The 24,160-nt window shown below is 39.0% G+C and overlaps 1 protein-coding gene across 1 annotated transcript; it reads right to left on the reverse strand.

The window, feature by feature from the left end:
- Positions 1-220: 220 nt before the first annotated feature.
- GATM (glycine amidinotransferase) lies at positions 221-23,613 on the reverse strand. Its single transcript, XM_049782500.1, has 9 exons — positions 23,487-23,613; positions 21,256-21,474; positions 15,135-15,330; positions 13,156-13,346; positions 12,179-12,316; positions 11,892-12,056; positions 5,356-5,419; positions 4,045-4,161; positions 221-1,253 (listed from the first exon to the last, which is right to left on the reverse strand). Exons 1-9 carry the CDS (start codon positions 23,553-23,555, stop codon positions 1,120-1,122), a joined length of 1,293 nt encoding a protein of 430 aa, XP_049638457.1. The 5' UTR covers positions 23,556-23,613; the 3' UTR covers positions 221-1,119.
- Between the last annotated feature and the right edge of the window lie 547 nt (positions 23,614-24,160).

The following is a 24,160-nucleotide window of genomic DNA, read 5'->3' on the forward strand; positions in this document are numbered from 1 at the left end:
ATTTTCCGTTGACTTATACGCTGAAAAAATCGGTAATTAAAAATCTACTTATAATAGAAAAATCTACCTATGATGTATTAATAAAAATTGACCTACGGTAAACATTTCTGAATATAAGAACGAGTTTAAATGTGTATGTACTAGATCATTATAATTCTATTTTAATGACTATAATTTACTTATGCTTATATAGACAAATGACAAACTCTACTAAAGACCATTCTGTGACACAGAATTTTATTAGAATAAAAATACATGTCCAGTATCCAACTTTGAATTATTTTAGTAGGTTTAAAATTATTGCAATGCAGATTTTACTTCCATTAGTTTTTTTTAAATGTTTTTAAAATCTGTGCTTTAAATAATCTGAACATGTGTATACAAATCTTAGATTATCAAAGATGCAATATCTTTATTAAATAATGAATACTGAAATTTAGTGGGAATTGGCAATTCCATCATAATGCATTAGACATCTCTGTTGAGTTTTAGAAAGATAAGAAAAATTGATGATAAATAATTCACTTAAAATGAGGTAAATTGAAGAAGTTTTAGAAGCAAAAATCACCAACGGTGAGAGTATTTATGAAAAATTCCCTTAATGTTTGCATAGTCTGTTACTTTTTTGAAAGAAAAATTTAAATGATCAAGACTCCTTCTGAGAAAAAAACAATTAGCTGGTTTTACTTAAGAGCTGTATATGTCCCAAGCTTTCCTCTCATTTAGAAACTATAAAGAGTGATACAAACATTCACAAATCTGGAAAAAGGGAAAAATTAAATTCAGGACCAATATTTCAAGCTGCCTTTTGGAAAGAGAATTAAAAACAGAGGTAGATGGTTAAATATTAGCGGCCAAGTTACTCAAGTGACTGTTTTCTATCTTGGTACATATTTATCAAATTTTTACACTTGAAGCCAAATAGCAAATAACTTTAGAAGGACAGAATAATACCTAGCACAAGTAATTTTTCTTATGTCAAAAAAATAATAAGAAATAAACCAGGCTGAAGACTCCTGTTAAAGATATGATTGTTTAAAGCACTACAGTTCATGCATATTTTTTAAAGCAGGAGAGTGAACTTTGTCCCTAAGTTTCCTAGGCTTATCTGAGGCCAAGTCACAGATGCCCCAGGTCTGGTCCGTCAAAGTAGGACTGCAGGGTGCCTCGGCGCCGGACATCACAGGTCCAGCAGTGGAATCCTCCTCCCAAAGAGTTGGCACTGCGGATATTCACCTTTATGGTATTAATTCCTGCAATTAGAGAGAGGGACATGGCCAGTTAAACTTCAGGCAAAGATTCTCCTATGGAAAATAGCTACAGAATCCTGTGGTTCCAACCTGTCCATCAACACCAACCGAGGAGATTCTGTTCATTATATTTGTACAATTCTATTTTATTCTAATCTGCATGATTGATAATGTAAAACATTCACCAAAAAGTCAGCAGAGGCTGTGAAGTCTTCTTTGGACTACTGAAAGTCTTTAAGCCCATAAGTTGGAAGAACACACAGTATCTGTCAAATCTTAAAAATAAAATGATCAAAAATGAAAATTTCAAGCCTTTTAGAATTATGCAATGGCTGCTTTTTTAGACTATTTAATTTGACCATGTTAACTTAGGAAGAAAGACTTACTTTAGTCAACCTGAAAACTCAGTTTTATATTCTCATGTAAGGCAAACAGGATCTATCAGGATTTATCTTCAGGATGAACTTTCTTAGAGCTCATATTTTTAACCCTGGTGTTATGGTTGTGTGGGTACTAAAGTTATTCAGACCATTAGTCTCACCATGCACCATTTGTACTGATGTAGCTATGATTATTCGATTCTATTTATCAATAGTATCGAGTATGCTCTGTTTAGCATATGGGTCTTTTGCTCTCAAGGAAATTTTTTTTTTTCAGAGGAAAGACTATAGCTACTAGCAGATCCACTGATTTAGTTGATATGGGGGTGGGGGACAGGCAGAAAGTGAGGTTGAACAGGGCACAGAAGGTAAGAATAGGGTTTGGATACAGTCATGAGTGCGTTTGGGATAAGATGTGGGCCTTTAATTTAAACATTAGCATATTTTCAGGCTTAAAAGGCCAGGTTTATTTACTGACAGGGAATGGGGAGAAAGAGAACAAATAAGTTGGCTGGAAGTTACATAGGAACATAGGTAGAAGATCTTGAGCACATGGGTGGTGCTAAGAGAGGATGCAATATGTACTAAAACTATAACAGTCAATAAGTAAAGGGTGATAGATTTGAGGAAAGTAATGTTGGGCCAGAGCTGACATAGAGATGGTGGTGGTGAGGGTTGTGGGTACTATGATGGCAGAGATGTGCAGTAACTTGGACATCAATACTATAAAATTGAATGCTATTGCCTCAACTATAATTGTTTAAATTTTAGTTAAAAAATTAAAAGTGAACATCAGCCTATTTTTATTAGAAATATATACAGTTATCCCATAAATTGAACCATATTAACCCTAAATTAGGGAAAATTTGACTATTTAATAAAAATTTACTTTAAGAAAGTCTAGTTGTCTACAAAGATTTTATTTAAGAGGCCATAGAGGTGGTTAAGAGGCAGAGGACATAATGGAAAGTCCTAGTTTTGATATCTGGCATAACACGTGTCACCCTTTTCTCTAGCACCAATAGGCTGAATATTTTGGGGTGTGGTCTCCACAAAAATTTTGTTAAAGGTACTATTTAAAATATCATTATAGATCATATAGTCAGCATTTAGTAATATTTTACAACAAAAACTCTTTTTAAAGTGTTTATGAGCTCCTTAATAGTGCCACGGGCCACCAGAGCTATATCCAGTGTATGGGAATCATGCAGTGCTGGAGATAGAACCCGGGGTTTTATGCATGCTAGGTAAGTACTCCAGCCCTCCAAGCTATTGCCACAGCCTAAGAAACAAAATTTTAATGGACAAAGAAAGCAAACCCAAACAAATTGGTTGGTTATTTAATGAAAGCTGGAAAAAAAATGGCATAGCATTATGGAGTCAGATTATGAAATTGAATCATTCTAATACTGTCAGGCCAGTTTATATTATACTATAAACAGTTTAGTTTATACTATATTTAGGATACAGTTTATACTATATTAGTCAAAAGAATGAATAATTTCCTCTAGGTATTATACTACAAGTATAAGACATAGATCAAGGGGCTGGCGAGATAGCAGGAGGTAAGGTGTTTGCCTTCCATGCAGAAGGATGGTGGTTCGAATCCCGGCATCCCATATGGTCCCCTGTGCCTGCCAGGGGTGATTTCTGAGTGTAAAGCCAGGAGTAACCCCTAAGCGCTGCCGGGTGTGACCCAAAAAACAAAAACAAAAGCAAAAAAAAAACAAAACAAAAAGACATTGATCAAAACATGACTCAATTTCAGTAATTGTACTATTGAGGAGTTTTTGTGGGGTTTTTTTTTGACACAGGAAATGTCAAGCATATTAAAAGTGATAAATATACATTATCCTGCCTCAAGATAGTAGCTCTGTGAAAATTATTTCTTACAGCACTTTCCCAATAGTATTAGAATAACTTGTCTAAAATTTGAATATCAGGAGAAGCAAAGTTCTGACCAAAGAAACCAGTTCTGTTTTACTGACAACCTCTATTGGATTACATTTCTGTATTCATTATATTTATAGTATCTATGATTCATTTGTACCTATATTCCTATAATCCTTTAAAATGTATAGTAGAAATTACTTTTAGAGTATCATCAATCATTTCTAATTTGGGGAAGTGCTCAATAAGAGGTGATTTCTTCCCAAATGTGCACTGGAGATCAGACATCACAGAGACTGATAAGCCTGCTAAGGAAAATGAAGAAGAGAATGAGATATACTTTCAATATTCTTAAGTTAGGACTACAGAAAACAAAAATATTGTCCATGTACAAAAGAACAACTACTTCTAAAGGAAAAGGCACTGAATTAAATACACTATACACCCAATCTTTAATATCATTTCTTCAGTTCTTCTCCTTTAATATTATCACGTGTAACATTTTTGACTTATATAGTACATACCCAGCTTTTCAAACATCTTTTGAATAGGAACTTCATTGGCATCCACCATAACTCGTTTTTCATCCAGCATTAAGACATTCATGGAAAGCCATTTGGATGACATCCAGAGTGGGTGATCTAAAACAGCAACAATTAAATCTCATTCACCCTAATGTTTATTTAAAGCAAGAATTTTCCAGTGAAGAAAACTGAAGCTACAGATCAATTCTTTCAACAGATCACTTTCCTGTTGAAATTTCACTTATATGTTTGAATCATTTACCTATACATGTCAGTCTACTCTCATCCGATACTTTTATTTCACCTAGATTTGTTTTTTAAAAGACGTGTGTGTGTGTGTGTGTGTGTGTGTGTGTGTGTGTGTGCCAATGATGTAGTTCAAACAGAGAGCATTTATCTTGCATTTTAATGCCTAGATTTAATCCCTAGCATTATAAATATAGTCAATTTCTGTTTTATGGGCTATTGTTTTAAAGTTACTTTTATCATCTTCTCAATTTCATTTTTATGGAAGAACAGGTTGAAATATAAGGCGAGTTGCTGGAGAGATAGCACAGTGGTAGAGCATTTGCCTTGCACGTGGCTGACCCAAAATGGACGTGGGTTTGAGCCCCTGAATCTCATAAGGTCCCCCAAGTCAGGAGTGATTTCTGAGCGCAGAGCCAAGAGTTACCCCTGAGCACTGCCGGTATGGCCCAAACTTGTTCTATTATCTATATTCCAAGCACCACTCTACTTTATTGGGAAACATTGTCTCTAACTTACTAAAATTTGGGCTGCTGTCAATAGGTAAAAGTTTTTATTCACTGAAGTAATCAATTCAAGGACCAGGTAAAGAGCTCAATAGAGTGGCTGAAGTGTTGGCACAAACAGTAGGGCATGTGCCTTGCACGGGTTAACCTAGGATGGATTCCCCAACATCCCATATGGTCTCCCAAGCCAGGAGCAATTTTTGAGTGCATAGCCAGGAGTAACCCCAAGCGTCACCAGGTGAAGCCCCCCCAAACAAACAAACAAACAAAAAGAGTTCAATAGACTAGAGTATCTCTAACTTACTAAAAATCGGGTTGTTGTTTTTTATTCACTGATGTAATCAATTCAAGGACCAGATAAAGAGCTCAATAGACTGGAGTACATGCTTTGCATGCAGAAGGCCTGGTGTCACATAGTCCCAAGGGCACCACCAGGAGTAATGCATTCCTCGACATTAAGGTGCAGTAACTCCTAAGCACTACATAGTGTAATCGAAGAGCCCCAAACATTAAAATAAAAGCAATCACATGAGTCTTGAGTATATAAAAGCAAGCATACCATCTGGGATGACTGGTGATGGAGGAGTAACTATGGTCCATCCTGCCTTCTTAAAAAGATCAATCTGTAGATGAAAACAAATGAGAAAAATCTTAAATACATATTATGTGTATTATTATCATTTATATATTATAATTAATAATTATTCTTTTTGATAATCTGTCTTAACTGACAGTGAAATAAAAAAATTTAAAATGTATTTGGTTGGAAGATGAGAATGGAAAGAACTTTTCTTTTTTTTCTTTTTAAATTTTTCCTTTTTAATTATGAGAAAAATGATGCAAAGAGGACAAGGTAAAGTTACAGTGAAAGGACAATCACCCATAAACAGAGTTCTCAGAAGAAATCCCCTTGCTGATGCCTAGATATTGAACTTACAGTCAAAGAACATTAAGAAAAATAAGGCAGAACCCATGTACAATGACTTTGTCCACAAGTCCCCAGATTGTAGTACATTATAACATTTCTTAGCAGTACACAAAGCAACCTAAAGCCATGAGATTTATGTGACTCCTTAAACATTGAAGGCATAATATTTTTTTATATTTTCATGCGCATACATATTAGTTTAAGTTAACATCAAAAGTTTAAGAGTTTTTTTTTAAGGGTTAGTCAAAGGGCACAGTAAAAGCGGTGTTAGAGTGGCAAATATTGTTTGTATAGGCCCACCAAAATATGGGGGACATGGAAAGGAAAAGCCTTGGTCTAAATACAAGGAGACCCCTACCCCTGAAGTTTCCTGGCATAAGACCAACTTTAGGCTACAGGCAAACTAGTTTATTCAATCCAAGTCATTGTGGGTAGTGTCAATACAGTTTTATTTTTCACGCAGTCCTATTGTTGGCATCAGGTTTCTGTATTAAAGATCCTGGGATCTGCACATCCTACTTTGAAGTCAAACTGGTGTGGAGTACCCTCTAGTTTCACCTCACAATTAAGGGGCAATACAAAAAGCCCTGTCCAGTAAGCAGGTCATTGTTGTTGTTAAGTCTTCTCAGTGTTAAGGGAAGTCTCTTTTGAGTAGGTCAATGTCAGAGCAGCCATAGGGTCTTCCCTGGTAGAGGATTGCCTCCAGGTGATGTTATAGACAACCCTGGATGTTTTGTAGATGTCTTCTCTAGATCAGGGGTGAATGGAGAATGCCCATTCTTCTGAGGCCTATGCCAGGTCTTTATGTCAATGTTCAGGGTGTAAGGTCCCATTGCACTACAAGATTTGTGTGTTCCCATCTCTATTAGATAAGGACTTATTTGTATGTATAGTATTTTCCCTTTTTAGTGTGCCTATGCAAACAAGAAATAAAGCCACGTGGCATTATCAGAGTATATGGGGGCGTAAGAACACGTCCAACAATACCCATGACTTGGTTCAAACATAAGCATTAAACTGAGGGATTCTTTCACACCAAATTCCATATTTAACAGTTCTCAAAGAGAAGATAAAAAAAAGGGGGGGGGGATCGTCATTGTATAAGAGAATATTCAGCAAAAGTTATAGCCGTCAAAAAACACACACACACACACATAAAATGTTGAAAAGACATACATGTCCTTTCTATGCCTTTTGGAATAGTTGGGTGGGTGTTAACTCCAGGGCACCACTTTGGTCTGTGACTTAGGACTCTACAGTACTTAAGTTAAAAAGGGTAAATGAGGAGTAATGATGATAGGGGTTAAGAGAGTTAAAGAGAAAAATGATCTTTTGTAGGTGTGCGAAAGGGCAAAGTACAAAATGGACATTCTGCATACAAAAACCCATAATTCAATGATAGTGAGAACTATTAATGTATCTGGTGCATTTTGAAAATATAGACTGGAAAGAGATTACGAGTGACTGCATCAAGAAGCTGGGAGGCCGGAAGTTCAGAGCCCCACCCAGACCCTCCCTAAGGAGCCAAATGGGGGAAAGCCTAGGGTACCTTCAAGCTCGCCAAGAGACCCAACTCGCTGGCTTGCCCAGGCATGTGGCCCAGGGAAGCCCTGGAGATCTGGAGCAAGGCGGTAGAGGGGTGCTGGGGTTACCCAAGTCCCGTACCCCCTCCCAGGCCTGGTTAAGAAGGCCTCTGGCATGGCGGAGGCCTGCCGAACTCCATGCTGCTAGACTCCCGGCTCCCCGGAAGGAAAGAGCAGAAAGAACTTTTCTCAGTATGGTCAAAGTCATTTACCAAAAGCCCATGGCAAATATTATACTCAATGGGGAAGAATTGAAAGCCTTTTCTCTAAAATCTGGCACAAGACAAGGCTGCCCTCTGTGGCCACTCTTAATCAACATAGTACTGGAAGTATTAGCCAAACAACTAGGCATGAAAAATATATCAAGGGCATCCAGATAGGAAAGGAAGAAGTAAAAATCTCCCTGTTTGCAGATTACATGATACTATTTTTAGAAAATCCTAAAGATTCTATAAAAAAACTTCTAGAAACAATAGATTTTTATAGTGAAGTGGCAGGCTACCAAAATTAACATGCCTCCTTTTATAAAAATAATGATAAAGAAGAAATATACATTAAAAAAACTATTCTAGGGCCCAGAGAGATAGCACAGCGGTGTTTGCCTTGCAAGCAGCCAATCCAGGACCAAAGGGGATTGGTTCGAATCCCGGTGTCCCATATGGTTTCCCGTGCCTGCCAGGAGCTATTTCTGAGCAGACAGCCAGAAGTAACCCCTGAGCAATGCCGGGTGTGGCCCAAAAACCAAAAAAAAAAAAAAAACAAAAAAAAAAAACCAACCTCCCCCCCCCCCAAAACCATAAAACAAAAAACAAAACCTATTCTATTCACAACAGTGCCACAGAAACATAAGTACCTTAGAGTCAACTAAAGAGGTGAAAGACCTATACAGGTGCCCCTCTCTCCTCTTTCTTTTCCCTCTCTCTCTGTTCTCTCTCTCTGTCTCTGTCTCTGTCTGTCTCTGTCTCTGTCTCTCTGTCTCTGTCTCTGTCTCTCTCTCTCTCTCACTCTCTCTCTCTCTCATGCTTCTTTAAGATCTCCAAAGCCCCGTTGGAAACAGAATAAAAAAAAAAAAGACCTATACAAAGTAAACTACAAAACACTGTTTCAAGAAGTAAAAGAGGAAACAAGAAAATGGAAATATATACCCTGTTCATGTATTGAGAGGATCAACATAATTAAAATGGAAATACTCTCCAAAGCATTGTACAGATTTAATGCAATCCCTTTAAGGATACCCATGACAGTTTTCAAAGAAGTGGATGGCATGCTTCTGAAATTCATTTGAAACAATAAACATCCAAAAATAGCTATGATACTGTAATAAAGACAGAGCCTCAGGTCAATAAAATAGGATTGAGTATTCAGAGAATGATCCCATACAAAAATTAATTAATCTTTGAAAAAGGGGCAAGAAACATAATGTGGAGCATGGAAAACCTCTTCAACAAGTGGTATTGGCGCAACTGGTTGGCCACATGCAAAAAACGCAAACTCAGACTACTCTTTAATGCACAAATGTCAAATAAAATGGGTTAAAGATCTTGATATCAGACCTGAAACCATAGGGTATATAGAAGAAAACATAGGCAAAACACTATGACATTGAGACTAAAGACATTTTCTAGGAGGAAACACCACTGTCCAAGCAAGTAGAAGCAAAAACAAACAAATGGAACTACAATAAACTGAAAAGCTTCTGCACTTCAAAGAAAATGGAGATTAGGATACAATGGCTACCATGGAATGGGAAAAACTATTCGCCTAATAGCCAACTGAGAAGGAGCTAATATTTAAGATATACAAAGTGCTGACAGAACTCAACAAGAAAAAAAAATCTAACCTCATTAAAAATAGGGAGAAGAAATGAACAGAAATTTCCTCAAAGAATACAAACAGATGGTCAAAAGTCACATTAAAAATTGCTTCACATCACTAATCATTAGGGAGATGTATATCAAAACAACAATGAGGTATCATCTCACACCACAGAGACTGGCACACATCACAAAAGAACAAGAACAACCAGTGCTGGAATGGATGTGGGGAGAAAGAAACTCTTGTTTACTGCTGGTGGGAATGCTGTCTAGTCCAGCCTTTATGGAAAACAATATGGATATTTCTCCAAAAACTGAAAATTGAGCTCCTATATAATCCAGCAATTCCTCTCCTAGGGATATACCCTAGGAACACAAAAACACAATACAAAAATGCTCCCTGTACTGTTATGTTCATTGCAGCACTATTTACAATAGCCAGAATCTAGAAACAACTCAGGTGCCTGACAGCCAAAGAGTGACTAAAGAAATTGTGGTACATCTACACAGTGGAATACTGTGCAGCCATTATGAAAAACGAAGTCATGAAATTTGCCTATACATGGAGATTATTATGCTGAGTGAAATGAATCAGGGAGAGGGGAAAAGACAGAAGAGTATCACTCACTGTGAGACTATTTGTGGGATATAAGAAAAATGGAAGACAGTATGATAATAATATCCAGAGACAATAAAGGCAAGGGCTGGGAGGAGCAGCCCATAATATGAAGCTTGTCTCAAAGAGTGATGAGTGCAATGAGTGCTCACATTGATAACTACCATGACAATGAGAGAGACACACAGAATGCCTGTTCCAGAGACAGGCAAGGTGTGGGGGAGGTAAATGGAGGATATTGGTAGTGGGAAAGTTGTATTGGCAAATGGTGGCATACTCCTATGTCTGAAATCCAACTATAGACATTTTAGTAACCATAGTACTTTAATTTTATTAAAATTAAAATAAAATGTAGTTGATTGAGACTGGGTCCCAACTATACACACACACACACACACACACACACACACACACACACACACAAAATCTCCAGGTTATCATTTCAAATAGAAAAGTATAGTATTTTAAAAATATGCTTCAAGTATGCTTGTCTGATATTTCAGAGATTTTTAACAACAAAAATTATTTTTCTTGATAAATTCTAATTTTAAAAATTAGAATATTAAGCTGAGGAGATAGTACAAGGGATTAGAACACATGCCTTTCATCTACCCAACCTGTATTTGATTCTTGGCACTTCATAGAGCCCCAAGCCATAGTCCTGGAGGCCTAGAGAGCAGAGACTCTATGGGAAAAGTACCTGGGCTCCCTGTTTACTACTTTCCCCTTACTCTCCCCAATACAGAAATTTTCCTAGTCAGAAAAAAGCAAAAAATGCCAAACCCAAAGTTCATCTACCTCATCGATCATCAATTTATATCTACTGGTCAGAGTGTAAAAACAAATGTTTGGAATATACCTCCATAATTTCCCTTCATGACCTGTTGTAATAGCTAAATTTACATACCTACCTCTTAATATAAAAAATTGGGAGGTTGAAGTGATAGCACAGCAGTAGGGTGTTTGCCTTGCACACAACCTACCCGGGATGGACCTGGGTTCAATCCCTGGTATCCCATATAGTCCCCTAAGCCTGGCAGGAGTGATTTCTGAGTGCAGAGCCAGGAGTAATCCCTGAGCACCACTGAGTATGACTCAAAAACCCAAAAGAAAAATAGAATATAGAAATTACATTATAATGAAGTGAATACATCCTCTTGGCCCATGAGTCTAAATATATGGGCTAGAGGTAAAGGATAACATGATAGAATAGTGCTTCTAGGGGCCGGGCGGTGGTGCTAAAGGTAAGGTGCCTGCCTTGCCTGCGCTAGCCTTGGACGGACCGCGGTTCGATCCTCCGGTGTCCCATATGGTCCCCCAAGCCAGGAGCAACTTCTGAGCACATAGCCAGGAGTAACCCCTGAGCGTTACCGGGTGTGGCCCAAAAAACAAAAAAAAAAAAAAAAAAAAAAAAAGAATAGTGCTTCTAAAAAAAGGTTTCTAGTAGGGTTTATAGATAGTGGGCAGGGTTCTAGCTGGGTTCAATCCCTATCACCCCAAATATTTCTCTGAGCCTGCCAGGAGAGATCTCTGAGCATAGAGCCAAGAGTAAGTCCTGAGACCTCTGTACCAGAAGCCAAACCAAAAAACGGTATACTGCAGCCTCAGAGCAAGTACTCCCAAAACACACCATTCAACAAGAAATAGGGATAGCAGGTAGAAATCAGAAGTTGTAGGTAGTAGAATAGACTGGCCAGCAAAAGCAAGGAAGTGGCAGAGGTCTTCTCTGCTGTAAAGGTCTGACTAAGGGGGCCAGACCCACCAGAGTGCAGAGGAGATGCCCAATGCCCAATGCCATTCCCCGGCATGCAGGGATGATTGTGCCTCCAATTGAACTACTATAGGACCATGGCTGCAAATTATGAGGCGATATGATTCTATATGATAACACACACACACGTCCAGGTTCACATCTATGCCTACAAGCTGCCAAAGTTCAAAAACAGAAAATATGACTGTGGTACTTATTTGTGAGAGTTGAGCATGTTGTATAAAAGTATCCCATGGATGATCCAATATTTGATTATAAAAATGTTCAACTTAGCTAAATTTGCCATTTTGAACCAATTAGAAATATTCAAAACCATGATATTAGAGGGGCAAAATCTTCCATTTCTAGATTCTTGCTTTCCCAGAGTCTAAGACTTATCTTACCTGGTGACATGGCCGATCAGGATTGGAGAGCACAAGACCCGGTCCAATGATATTGAAAGTTGCATCAATATGCATTGGATTGGGATCTTTAAAGGAGATGATATGCACTCGGTAGTCTGGAGCAAGATGCCTACGCATCCATTCAATGCCCAGGTAGTTAGTAACCTGCAAATAAAAGAAAGATGAAAGTCTGTAGTTAATAAAAATATTGAGCATGAAAATATTTTAACTTGGAAACAAAAAATGCAGTAAGAAAATGTGACATTTCAGAGGCAACTTGGATCAACCTGGCTTCTCTGTACGAAAATATCTCTTCCAGCTCTAATGAAGTCAGCAGCATCAAAGCATGGCTCATACTCAGTTGTTACGAACTTTCCCTGAGCAGCCAGTTTGTGTCTGTCTTCTACAGAATGAATGGGGTAATCCTAATTGGAACAAGAATAAACACATGCAATGTATCGATTTATGCATTAATTCATGACTAAGAAAATTAGTTCAAATAATTAATTCCCAAACACTTCTATTTTTTTCTATTGAAATACATGAGAGGGAAGAGTAAACTCATGTTAACCATATAAATCAGCGATAAAAAACTTTGTATAGAGATAGAACAATGGTAGAGCATATTCCTTGCAAGAGGCTGCCCAGGACAGACCTGGGTTGGATTCCCAGCATCACATATGGTTCCCCGAGCCTGCCAGGAGCTAGTTCTGAGCGCAGAGCCAGGCGGAACCTCTGAGAGCCATGGGCTGTGACCCCAACTATATGAGATGCCGGGGATTGACCCTGGGTCCGTCCCAGGTCAGCCACATGCAAAGCAAATGCCCTACTTGCTGTGCTATCGCTCCAGCCCCAACTACCAATTTTGATTGAATGTTATGAGGTCAAAATCTTTTTACAGAAGAGAATAAAATTCAGCCCAGTCAATTGTCCCCACCAATGAATAGCTGTACATCATTAAGCAAATTTTTCTCTTTACAATAAAATGATTCTACTCTCCATGGGGTTGTTGTGAAGAAAAAAATGAGACTGTAATAAAAACACTTATCTCAAGACCTCTTGTATAGGAAATATCAAATGTTTGTTAGCTGCTAGTATCAGTATCACAATATCACTCCTATATTTTGTCACAGAACAATCTCTTGTAAAAAATCATGCTTTAAATTTCTGAATGTATATTAAATAGAAGATAATGAGGCAATATCTCACTCTTGAAGTCAGCTTATAAAGTCACTAATAAATTTACCTGTAATTTGGGACTTACCTGGTCATAAAGCTCATCTGCCATGGTGGGCTTTGGAGCTGTTGTCCATTTAGCTCCACGGTGGAAATAGTCTTTGATAATTGAGCGGTATGCACGATACTCAAAGAAACGCGCACGCCAAGCCATGGGAGCCTCGATAATCTCATTTCCCACCACTATCAAGATGTCTCGAGGCATTGCAGCATATAAACCTGTCAAAGAAAAAATGTCCACAGAAATCTCAGTAAGACTGAGATGTCTAAGACAGGGATATCTTGTAACATCATGCTGTATATAAATTCCATTCTTTTAGTTAAAAGAAGACAGAACACCTATATATTTGTGTGCATATAGAATTACATGTACATGTACATGGGAAAATATGGAATAATATAGAGTAGAGAGAAACTATGGAATAATATAGAGTAGAGAGGGTTAGTGTGGATTCATTGAAGGAATGAAGCTAAGCAACAAAAGAAAAAAGAAAAATGAAGCAGATCTTGAACCATCAAATTTTCACCTACTATAAGATTTCTTGCAATAATGAAAGAGTTATTCTGGGAACATTAGTTTCACAAAATAAAATTGGACCAAGGATCACTTTTAGAACAATAAATTAAAGAATACTGAACTCAAGTATAAGAACAATCTTATAGTAAAATGCCTGGCCCAGAGGCAGGCGGGAGAGGGTGGGTGAGAGAGAAGAGGGCATTAAGGAGGGTAAGAGGGAAACTGTTGGCATTTTGGTAGCAGGAAATGCTCACTTGTAAAGGTTGTTATACATTGTATGACTGTAACTCAATCATGAACAACTTTATCTGGTGGTGGTGGGGAACTGTATTATGAACAATCTTGTAACCGTGGTCTTTAAATTAAAAGAAAAGAGAGAGCATATAAAAAAGAAACTATTATGAACAACCTTGTAACCAAGGTGTTTAAATTAAAATATTTAAAAAAGAACTATCTTACAGCCATGTCAGTTAATTTAAAAATCAAGAATGTTGGGGCTGGAGAGATAGCACAGCGGTAAGGCGTTTGCCTTGCATGCAGAAGGATGGTGGTTCAAATCCCAGCATCCCATATGGTCCCCCAAGCCTTCCGGGGATGATTTCTGAGCATAGAGCCAGGAGTAACCCCCTGAAAGCTGCCGGGTGTGACCCTAAAACCAAAAAAACAAAAACAAAAAACAAAAAAAACACCAAGAATGTTTTTATTCTCTTAATTTCTGTTCTTTTTTTGTTTTGTTTTGTTTTACTAGTTGTAATCAAATTTGTTTTAATCTTTTATTTTTCCAATATAAATTAGCTTTTCTTAAGGACATGCTTTAAATAAACAATTGTCAACAAATATATTTTTTAATAACTAATACTTGGGGAGGACTAAAAAAATAACTAACTAATACTCAACTACAAACATGCTCGTAATGATGGTGCTTAAATAAAAATATTTAACTTTTGTTCTTTAGGAAAATCAAATAGGATTATTTATTCATTTCACTTATAGAAATGTCTTTAAAATGTAGAAAAAGTGCTTTCATAAAGGTTTAATATAAACAATGAAGTAGAAAATTTATATATCCTAATCATATTTAAAAAAAAACAAACTTTTTAGTGTTCCTCTATTTTTCTCTTTGGTTTTTGGGTCACATGCAGCAGTGCTCAGGGCTTATCCTGGTTCTGCATCTAGGGATCACTCACTCCTGGCAGTGCTCATGGGACCAAATGGGATGCTGAGGATCAAAACTGGGTTAGCTGTATGCAAGGCAAGAACCTTACCTGCTGTACTATCACTCTGGTTCTTGTTTTGTTTTGTTAAGAGTTGAATCTACACATGAAAGGCAAATTCTCTACCAATTGAGTGATATCCCTATAAAAATAGATCAACTTCAAAGTACAAAGGATTATTATAAGAACCCCTAAGAAATACTTTGGGCTTTCACCTTATAAATGAAAAGAGAATAGAAAACAAAGATACTAGCATATGAGGTATCTGTTACTTACCTGTAGACTCAAAATCAGGAGTTTTATACATCACTGACCAGTCTATGATGTCAGGCCTCCTCACTTTCACTCCTTCCATTTTTAAAATATTGCACATTTCTTCAATTTCAGCAACAGCCTTTTTCAAATGATCTTTGGGAAAATAATGACCTCCATGCTTTTGATAAAATGACCAGTACTTTTCATAGGTATTGGCCTAGAAACAGAAGAAAGTAAATTCAATGCTTCGAGGAGAAAAATGTAACTATTAATAAATGCAGATGCAGTGACCCAGCCTTAATGGTCTGGAGGACTTAGTGGAATTGAGACTAAACACATTGAGTCCCATATTGGTCCTACCACCAAACACACAACCTTTGTGAGAAGAAACTCAATATATGTTGTACAAAGAAATAGATAATTCCTTGCTGTTTGGGGACTTAGGCCCTTTCTGTCTGAGGTCACTTGTTACCTTTCACACTGTGCTTGGTCTCAGATGGGTCTAGGTCTTTGTGGGTATTCCTCCCCCCCCCCCCCCGAAACTGTATCCATTGTTGCCAAGGCTTACTCCTGGCTCTGTACTCAGGGATCACTTTTGGCAGTGCTCAGAAAACCATATGGCCCCTGCTTGTTTTTGTAAATAAAATTTTATGAAAAAATACACCTTCCTGTCATTTACATGTTTTCTATGGTTATTTTCATACAAAAATGGTAGAGTTGAAAGATGAGTCATTGCTAACGAGACTGAGGCTCTACAAAGCCTGAAATAGTTATTATCTGGTCCTATCCAAAAGTTTGCTGAATCCTTATCAAAATTATTCATTAGTAGGGCTGGAGAGATAGCATGGAGGTGGAACATTTGCTTTGCATGCAGAAGAACTGTGGTTCGAACCCCGGCATCCCATATGGTCCCCGAGCCTGCCAGGAGCGATATCTGAGTGTAGAGCTAGGTGTAACCCCTGAGTGCTGCCGGGTGTGACCCCCCCCCAAAAAAAAGTTAGTCATTAGTGATTTTGGGGGGAAATATGCAAATAATTGACTATTTCTGGACCATGAAAAAGTTATCAGTATTAAATATTTATCTACTTTTTAAGAGCAATCTATTCTTTAAAAAATATATAAAGATTTTTACTGTTTTCTATTTTTACTTTTGGAAGTCTTGTGACAACCACCAGAAAGAGGATAATAGTGACTCTTTATATTCCTCTCAGACACATCCTGGCGCTACTCATCCATTCACCACTTCCTTCTCATGCCAGGCACATCTTTACAGTCCTCTAACGGGACAAGAAGCCTTTGAAAATGTAACACTGTGCTATGTCAATGCATAACTGCACGGTCGCCTGGCCAGACACATTCCAAAGTATCCTGTGTCACTAGTGTGCAAACTAAAGCTTGTCTTGATAAATATAAAACAAACTATAATGGGAGTGAAAAGTTATTTGAACAAATGTAAGTTTTCTTGTAGTGCTTGTATTCTGGCTGAGGTTGGATAAAGTCCAAATGATTAGCACACATTACAGTTTACAAGAGATAATTGGAGATTATTCATGCTTTCTTTATAACCCTGATAACTGAGTTAGTAATCATTTACTCAATGTCTATGAGATGAAGAAATAACATTAAGAGCTTAGGTTATGATGCTTTGAACCTGCTCTGGAGATACAGCTCATTCCTAGAAACATGATAGTCTTTCAGAGCCTGAACTATTCAGGCAAAGTTGCTAACTGAATTTTTAAAACTGTATTTATTTTGGTGACTGGGAAGGGGAAGTTGAGTTAGAGAATTGAGCCTCCTGGTTCTCAGGGTCTACTCCCTGTTTGATGCTCAGAATTGCTTCTGCATATGCAAGGGGTTATACACTGCTGGATCCAGGCCTCCTTCCCGCAAATCATGCACTCAGCCAGTTCAGCTTAAATACTATCTTGGGAATGCTAAGAAATTCCAATAGAAATTTCTTATTTATCTTATTTATCCAGCTGCAAACTTATATTAACCTTGAATGACTTTGAAGTTTATAAATGGTTCTTGATCAAGACTATTATTTTTTAAACACAATATTAAAATAGTGATTTTTATCTCTTATTTGAGAAAAATATTTGCTATATTTAGAGACTAAAATGTCATCTAGTTTTTAAATTATGGATCTTAACAACAATTTTATTCCCATAAAATTTCTCTAACACAGCTGATACATATAACTGCCAAAAAATTTCGCTGCTGTTTATATCTTCCAACATATTTATCCTCTGATTGCCTGTAAAATTGTGCTGTATTATTTTTCATGTTTCCACACCAACTAAAACATGTCATTTTTCTCCAACTAGAAACTATTCTAGTGGTCATACATACATTTATTATCTTCTCCCTTAATATTTAAGTTTACTATGTGATATATAGCAGAAATCGCTAAATTAGTTAGTGAAATCAACATTAATGCATCTGATTAGTTTATATATAATCTATAATCATTATACTCCTGAGAGATTAATAGGATTTTGGGATTGACTTGAGCTCACTCCTCTTGTTACTCATTGGTTGGAAACATCTTTGAATGTGGTGTTTATAGACCATCCGGCCCCACCTCCAGATGTGGTCTTTTCCTCAGATTAAATAGTCAGCTTTTGAGGAAAATGCTGTCTTGCATTTTCAGACCTCAATGGAGCTTGCTGCTTCTTAGGAGCAAAAGGCAAACGTGTGGGATCTCCTGAAAATCCATTTCTGGCTCCATGCATATGCATGTGGATTATTTTCCAGACCACTAATTGCTTCCTGATCCTAGTCTCTCCAGTGTTTTGATTTTAGAGCCTGAGGATTTAATTCAATATACTTCCAATTTACTTTTGTAATGCAACTGGCAAAATGGATCCATACAACTATAAAGAATTGTCATTTTTTTCAGGACCAAGGTGTATTTTTAGGAGCACAGTGGTAAGGCTCTTGTATTGCACACAGCCAAACCATGTTTGATCCCCAGAATCCATATGGTCCCTCCAATCACCGTTGGGATTGGTCCCTGAGTGCAGAGCCAGGAGTACCCCCTGAGCATTGCTAGGTATGGCTTCTCAATCATTAGGAGCCTGGGATATATAGCTTAGTGATAGAGCACTTACATGTTCAAGACCCTGGGTTTGAACCCCAGCACTACAAAAATAAAATAAAGTCAGTCAGTTTACAAGAAATACAGAAAGACAAACTACTGCCTGAATTTAAAATATAACTTTAGCCACTTAAAATGTGTAGATTAGACTTTGTTCAAAAAGACTTCAGAAGATCATACTATTTTACAACAAGTGGACTGTATAAAAATTAACTTTTTTCCCCCCAAATATCAGAACCAAGGGGTTGGTAGAGTATGAGATTGAAGCACTTGTAACTTCCAAGCACTGCCAGGTTAGCCTAAATTCTTCTTCCCTGACAAATAAATATATCAGAATCAAAGACAATTCCAGAACAATTAGAGTTATTTTTCTTTCTTTTTTTTTATGGTTTTTTGGGTCACACCAGGCAGTGCTCAGGGGTTACTCCTGGCTCCATGCTCAAAAATTGCTCCTGGCAGGCACAGGGGACCATATGGGACGCCGGGATTCGAACTGATGACCTTCTGCATGAAAGGCAAACGCCTTACCTCCATGCTATCTCTCCGGCCCCTATTTTTCTATTAATATGTCTTCAGGGTCTAATTCAAGATTGTTTTTCTAGAGTTCCTAACTAACCAGCACTATCCAGTTGTTTGATACAAACTACTTAGTATCAAGTCTTCGTTTCTATGTGAACAGTGTTAGTGTTATCTCTCTAAATAGAATGCAAGTAATGTTGTGCTAATACCTCTGGAGTTTAGGCACAGGGTTGGCAACATTTCTGACAATGACACTGACATAAGAACTTACATTTTTACGCAAATCACAAAAAATGCAGATATTCAAGTCTCACTCATCTATGAGTTTTAAGAAAAAGAAGACATTATTCAAATAATTCCCAGAAAGGAGGGCTGAAAGGACCAGCTCAAGTTATGAAGCTCACCTCAAAGTGTGGTGAGTGCAGTTAGAGAAATAACTACACCAAGAACTATCATAACAATGTCAATGAGTGAGGGAAGTAAAAAGCCTGAAGCCTTTCTCTAATACAGGTGCATGGGGGAGGGAGATGGGGGCATTGGTGATGGGTATGTTACACTAGTGAAGGGGGTGTTCTTTTTGTGACTGAAACCCAACTACAATCATGTTTGTAAACAGTTTTTAATAACTATATTAAAAAACGCAAATATTCAGATATAATTTAAGTACACTGCAGGAAACACTTATAACACTAAAGCGTTACCTAGAATATGGATGTCTCTTCTTTATTTAGATAGAGCCCAGGCACTCACACATGCAAGGCGAGTGCTCTTGCTGAGCTACACCCTTGACCCTCACTCCTTTAGATCTGGAACCCTTTGCAGTACATAAACTGAATATCACTTTATGGAGGCTCTGGCTGTAAAAATGATCACAGATAACTGAGTCTTTTTTTTAAACTCAATTTTTGAAATAGTGGAAACACTATTGCCAGGAAAATCTCAGAAGGTCTTCTGGAAGGTGCCATTATAGGTTATTAAGAGGAAAGATAGGTAGAAGAGACAAAATGGAGGCAAAGGCCTGTGGCTTATTTGGGGGACACGAGTAGTCTAATCCAGCTGCTTATATGTTTATCTGATAATATCTGCGAAATGCTTGGGTGAAATATTAAAAAGGAAGGAGCATGCATCAATCTGTCATTAGAATTGCATGTCTAAGATGGGCAGTAGTGATTGAAAGGGAAATTACTAGAAAGGAAAACAAGCCTCAAATTGTGAAGGCTCGGGGCCAGAGCCGTGGCACAAGAGGTAAGGTGTCTGCCTTGCCCAAACTAGCCTAGGACAAACCATGGTTTGATCCCCCAGAATCTCATATGGCCCCCAAGCCAGGAGCAATTTCTGACAGCATAGCTAGGAGTAACCCCTGAGCATCACTGAGTGGGGCCCAAAAACAAAAAAACAAACAAAAAAAATTGTGAAGGCTCTTGAATTTTAGACGAAGTTTATCCTGAGTAGGAAGATATCACAAAACAGAGAAGCAACAAGAGCAGGATAAATGACAAGATTCAATTCTGGTTTTTAAAAATAACTGATAGGAGCTGGAAGACTATTTACAGTGAAGAGAGAATGGGACACCAGTTAGGAGTTCACTGTTATGCCAAGCAGAAGATGAGAGCTTCACTTAAGGCAGCAGCACAGTGATAGAGGCAAAGTTTATTTCAAAAGACTTATGGATTCTGGAGAATGAACATGGAAAATGTGATTGATGAAGGCATAAAAGAAGGTATTTCAGTATGAATAAACAGAAATGCAAAGACCAGAAAGGCAAAGACAGGTCCTTTTTAGCAGAGTGGCAATTGAAACTCAAGAAATGCCAGGCATGAAGCCCTACAGTAGAGTCCAGCAAGGAGCCAAATATGTTCAGGGGCCAGATCAGAACCAGAAGTTAAGAATAGATCAGAGAGGCTGGAGCAATAGCACAGTGAGTAGGAAATTTGCCTTGCACACAGCCAACCCACGTTTGATTCCTGGCACCCCTTAGGTCTTCTGAGACTGCCAGGAGTGATAGCTCAACACAGAACCAGGAAAAATGCCTGAACACTACCAAAGGAAACAAAACAAAATAAAAAGTTTTGAGAGAGAGAGAGAGAAAGAGAGAGAGAGAGAGTAAGAGTGTGAAACACATAATTACAGATAGTGAAGAAAGAAGAAGCAAGAAATAGAGAATAAATACCACCCAAAAAGATCCCTCAGAACTCCAAGGAAGGCATTATCATTGGTGAAAACAATATAAAATACCACAGAGATTTTGAGTATGATCACTTAAAAATCAACACTCAACCACTGGTGAAGAAGGTATTGGTGTTGAAACACTGTATGCTTGAAATACAATCATGAATAACTTTGTCATTTCATGATGACTAAATAAAAAAAATTTAGTTAAAAAAAAAAACCACTCAGTAGCTGGAGTTGGAAGGTCCGATGTGAGCTAAGGGAGGCAGTTAGAGGCAGGGGGGTGGGGTACAGAAGCCAGACAGCAGCTGAGAGGCATTAGTGCCCGTCAGAATGGAAATACCCCAACTTTACCTTCACCTCCACGGTGAATGGTGGAACGCAGGCATTTTCTGCTCGGCCCACAATCACTTCTTCCAGTGGATCCCATTCATTGTAGGAGGAGACGGGGCAGTCCTTGGCTAGAAGATCTGTAGCCTTTTCATCAGCTACACAGGAGTTCTGGGAAGATGCTGCTGCTGCATGGGTGCTCTGGAAAGTTCGCTGCACCCATCCTTGTAAGGTACTTCCAAGCTTTCAAGAACAAAGAAAAGATTATTTGGTAGTCCTAGACTACTACTAGAGCCTGGGGGAATGAGAACATAATAAGGAGATGAAAACCTTGGATAAAAGTCATTTAAAATATCGCAGGAGAGGGCCCGGAGAGATAGCACAGCGGCGTTTGCCTTGCAAGCAGCTGATCCAGGACCAAAGGTGGTTGGTTCGAGTCCTGGTGTCCCATATGGTTCCCCGTGCCTGCCAGGAGCTATTTCTGAGCAGACAGCCAGGAGTAACCCCTGAGCACCGCCGGGTGTGGCCCAAAAACCAAATAAATAAATAAATAAATAAATAAATAAATAAATAAATAAATAAATAAATATCGCAGGAGAGCATAAACCAAGATATTGAGTTAGTGGGACGTTAGATTTTTTTTTTTTAAATTGATATGCTCCTGAGTATGCTGGCAGGGGCAATAGGTCTATAACCTGACAATTGAATGCAGGACCTATGTGTTCCAGGCCTCTGCTCTTACCATTTAAATCGGGGTGGGACGGGGTGGTGGTGGCAGAGATGGTTCACACCTACTGATGTTACTCAGTGTTTACTCCTGGCTCTATGCTAAGGCACCATTCCTGGAGGTATTTCGGGGGGAGGCATGTTTGGTGCCAAGGATCAAATTCTGATCATCCTTGTAAAAGACAAGACTTTCTGTTGTACCCTTGTACTCTGGCCATTTCTCTTATAATGTAGATTCTTTCCTTGAACAAGGATGAATTGTTTTATCTTCTTGTTCACTTATATCTTTTTTTACTTACTATGTTAGCTAGTTGGCATAACTTTTAAACCCCCTTAGCTTCCATCATCATAACCCCACTTATATCTGTTTTTCTGCAATCAGTGTTTAAAGAAATACTTTGCAGTGGATGAGCAGCTCCCTTGCCTCAAAACTTCACCCACCTGCTCTTTGTCTCCCTATGAAATCCAGTTGACAGAGATCCTCCTTCCTTTTCAGGAGCAAAGATTATTAATATTTTACAAATATGATATCTCATCAAAAAAAAAAAAAGAAAATAGAGAGGCTGTAAAGAATCTTATCTTCCAGAGCAACGAGCTTCAAAATATTAAAGTTTACTTCTCTCTTTTCCCTCTCTCCCACCTCCCGCCCCCACCCCACACTATTTGGCATTTTGATTCTAAGAGCGGCCAATTAATTGCAGACTCTTGACCAAATGCCAGCAGTGGCCCTCTGGGGGGGGGGGGCTCGTTTTACAGGTGGTTCGAGGTATCTTTGCCAAGAAAAGAATTAACCCTCGAATGTGATTAAACAGAAGGCCTAGGAACTTTCCAAAAAAAAATAAATAAATCCATATTCAAACTTGTACATTCTATATAAATCGAGCTCGGAAAGAGAGTTCCTCTCCTTTTTGGGCAAACCTCACCCCGCCCCACACCAAATCTTTGTCCTAGTTTGTTAAGTCTTAGGAAGAAGCGGATGGAGAGCCAAATCCAGGCTGACAGCTGTTCTGGCACTGTTGGGAGAGTCAAACTACTCTGGACACGCTTGGAGCCAAGGGTGTGGACCTGGCCTGGATTTTGCGCATGCTGAAGTGAATTCGATCCCTCTACAGTAGAAACCCAGGATCCCCAAAGTGACACTCTCTCCACTCCTCCCCAGAGTCTCCCTTTTGCCTCCTCATCTATTTCTCCCAAAATTTCCCAACTCCATGCCCCACTTCTGCATTCCAAAGATTTCCTCTTCGCCCAACTCGCACCACCTTGTGCCAGCAGTTCCCAGGAGAAGCTGAGCGAGCCTGGATCTAGCTGGGCAGGCCAGTGCCCCCCAGGGCTGAACTTCTGCTCCCCGGGAGCAAGAATCGCTCAGTGGCTGCGTGTTTGGGTCCCAGCCCCTGCATGCACCCTTTCCCCAGGACACCTCCTAGCTCAGCACTGTGCACAAAGGGGCGTTTGCAAAGGAGCTTTTCCAGGGGTGTAGGGGGATCTTCATGGTGCTTTACTGTCAGGGGACGCAAAGGGGGAGCACGCACCCGAGACCCGATGTAATGCACCGCCTCTGCTCCTCGGCTCCCGCCTCGCAAGCACCGCACCCGCAGCATCGTCGCGCACCGTCTTGGTCCAAGGTCCCCTTCGCCTCTCCAGCTCGAGCGTCCCCGTGTGCGCCCGGAGCAGAGCGCAGTAATGCGGGGTCCCTGCCAGCCACCTTTTATAGCCTCGCCCCGCCTGGCCTGGCCTAGCCACACCCATTGGGTGCCCCAATTGGCTGCAGGGAACAGGTGGCTGGGCCCCTGGCTGAGCTCCTGGCAGCCCCGAAGTAGGAATCCAGGCGCCCAGGATCAAGATGACCAAACGCACTGACCAATTTTAGCTGGGTCCCAGCAGGACCCGCCTGATCTGAGCCATGCAAGCAAATCAACTTAACAGCATTCAGATATTTTTATTGCCTAAACGGTCTATGCTATATAGTGAGGATCTTACACTATGCTATCTTATACCCGTTGTTCCATACCGCTGTGTAAACAGGATCATATATATGGACATTTGGATGGATTGGAATGGTGTACCACCTCATGCTTATATTTGCACAGCCCCTCTCTCTCTCCTATCTATTCTCTGGTGCAGAGATAAAATCCAGGGCTTCGTACATACTAAGGCAAATACTCTGCTCCTAAGTGACTTTCCAGCCCCCCCCCCCAACCCCTAA

This window comes from Suncus etruscus, chromosome 10 (genome assembly GCF_024139225.1).
Source record: "Suncus etruscus isolate mSunEtr1 chromosome 10, mSunEtr1.pri.cur, whole genome shotgun sequence".
NCBI classification, from domain to species: domain Eukaryota; kingdom Metazoa; phylum Chordata; class Mammalia; order Eulipotyphla; family Soricidae; genus Suncus; species Suncus etruscus.

What these genes read in the sequence shown, in the direction of transcription:
- GATM (XM_049782500.1), bottom strand. Translation starts at nt 23,555, where the DNA reads ATGCTGCGGGTGCGGTGCTTGCGAGGCGGGAGCCGAGGAGCAGAGGCG. An exon ending in CATTCACCGTGGAGGTGAAG is followed by an intron (nt 15,331 to 21,255) that starts GTAAAGTTGGGG and finishes TTCTGTTTCTAG; the next exon opens with GCCAATACCTATGAAAAGTA. An exon ending in CAGATGAGCTTTATGACCAG is followed by an intron (nt 12,317 to 13,155) that starts GTAAGTCCCAAA and finishes TGTTCCAATTAG; the next exon opens with GATTACCCCATTCATTCTGT.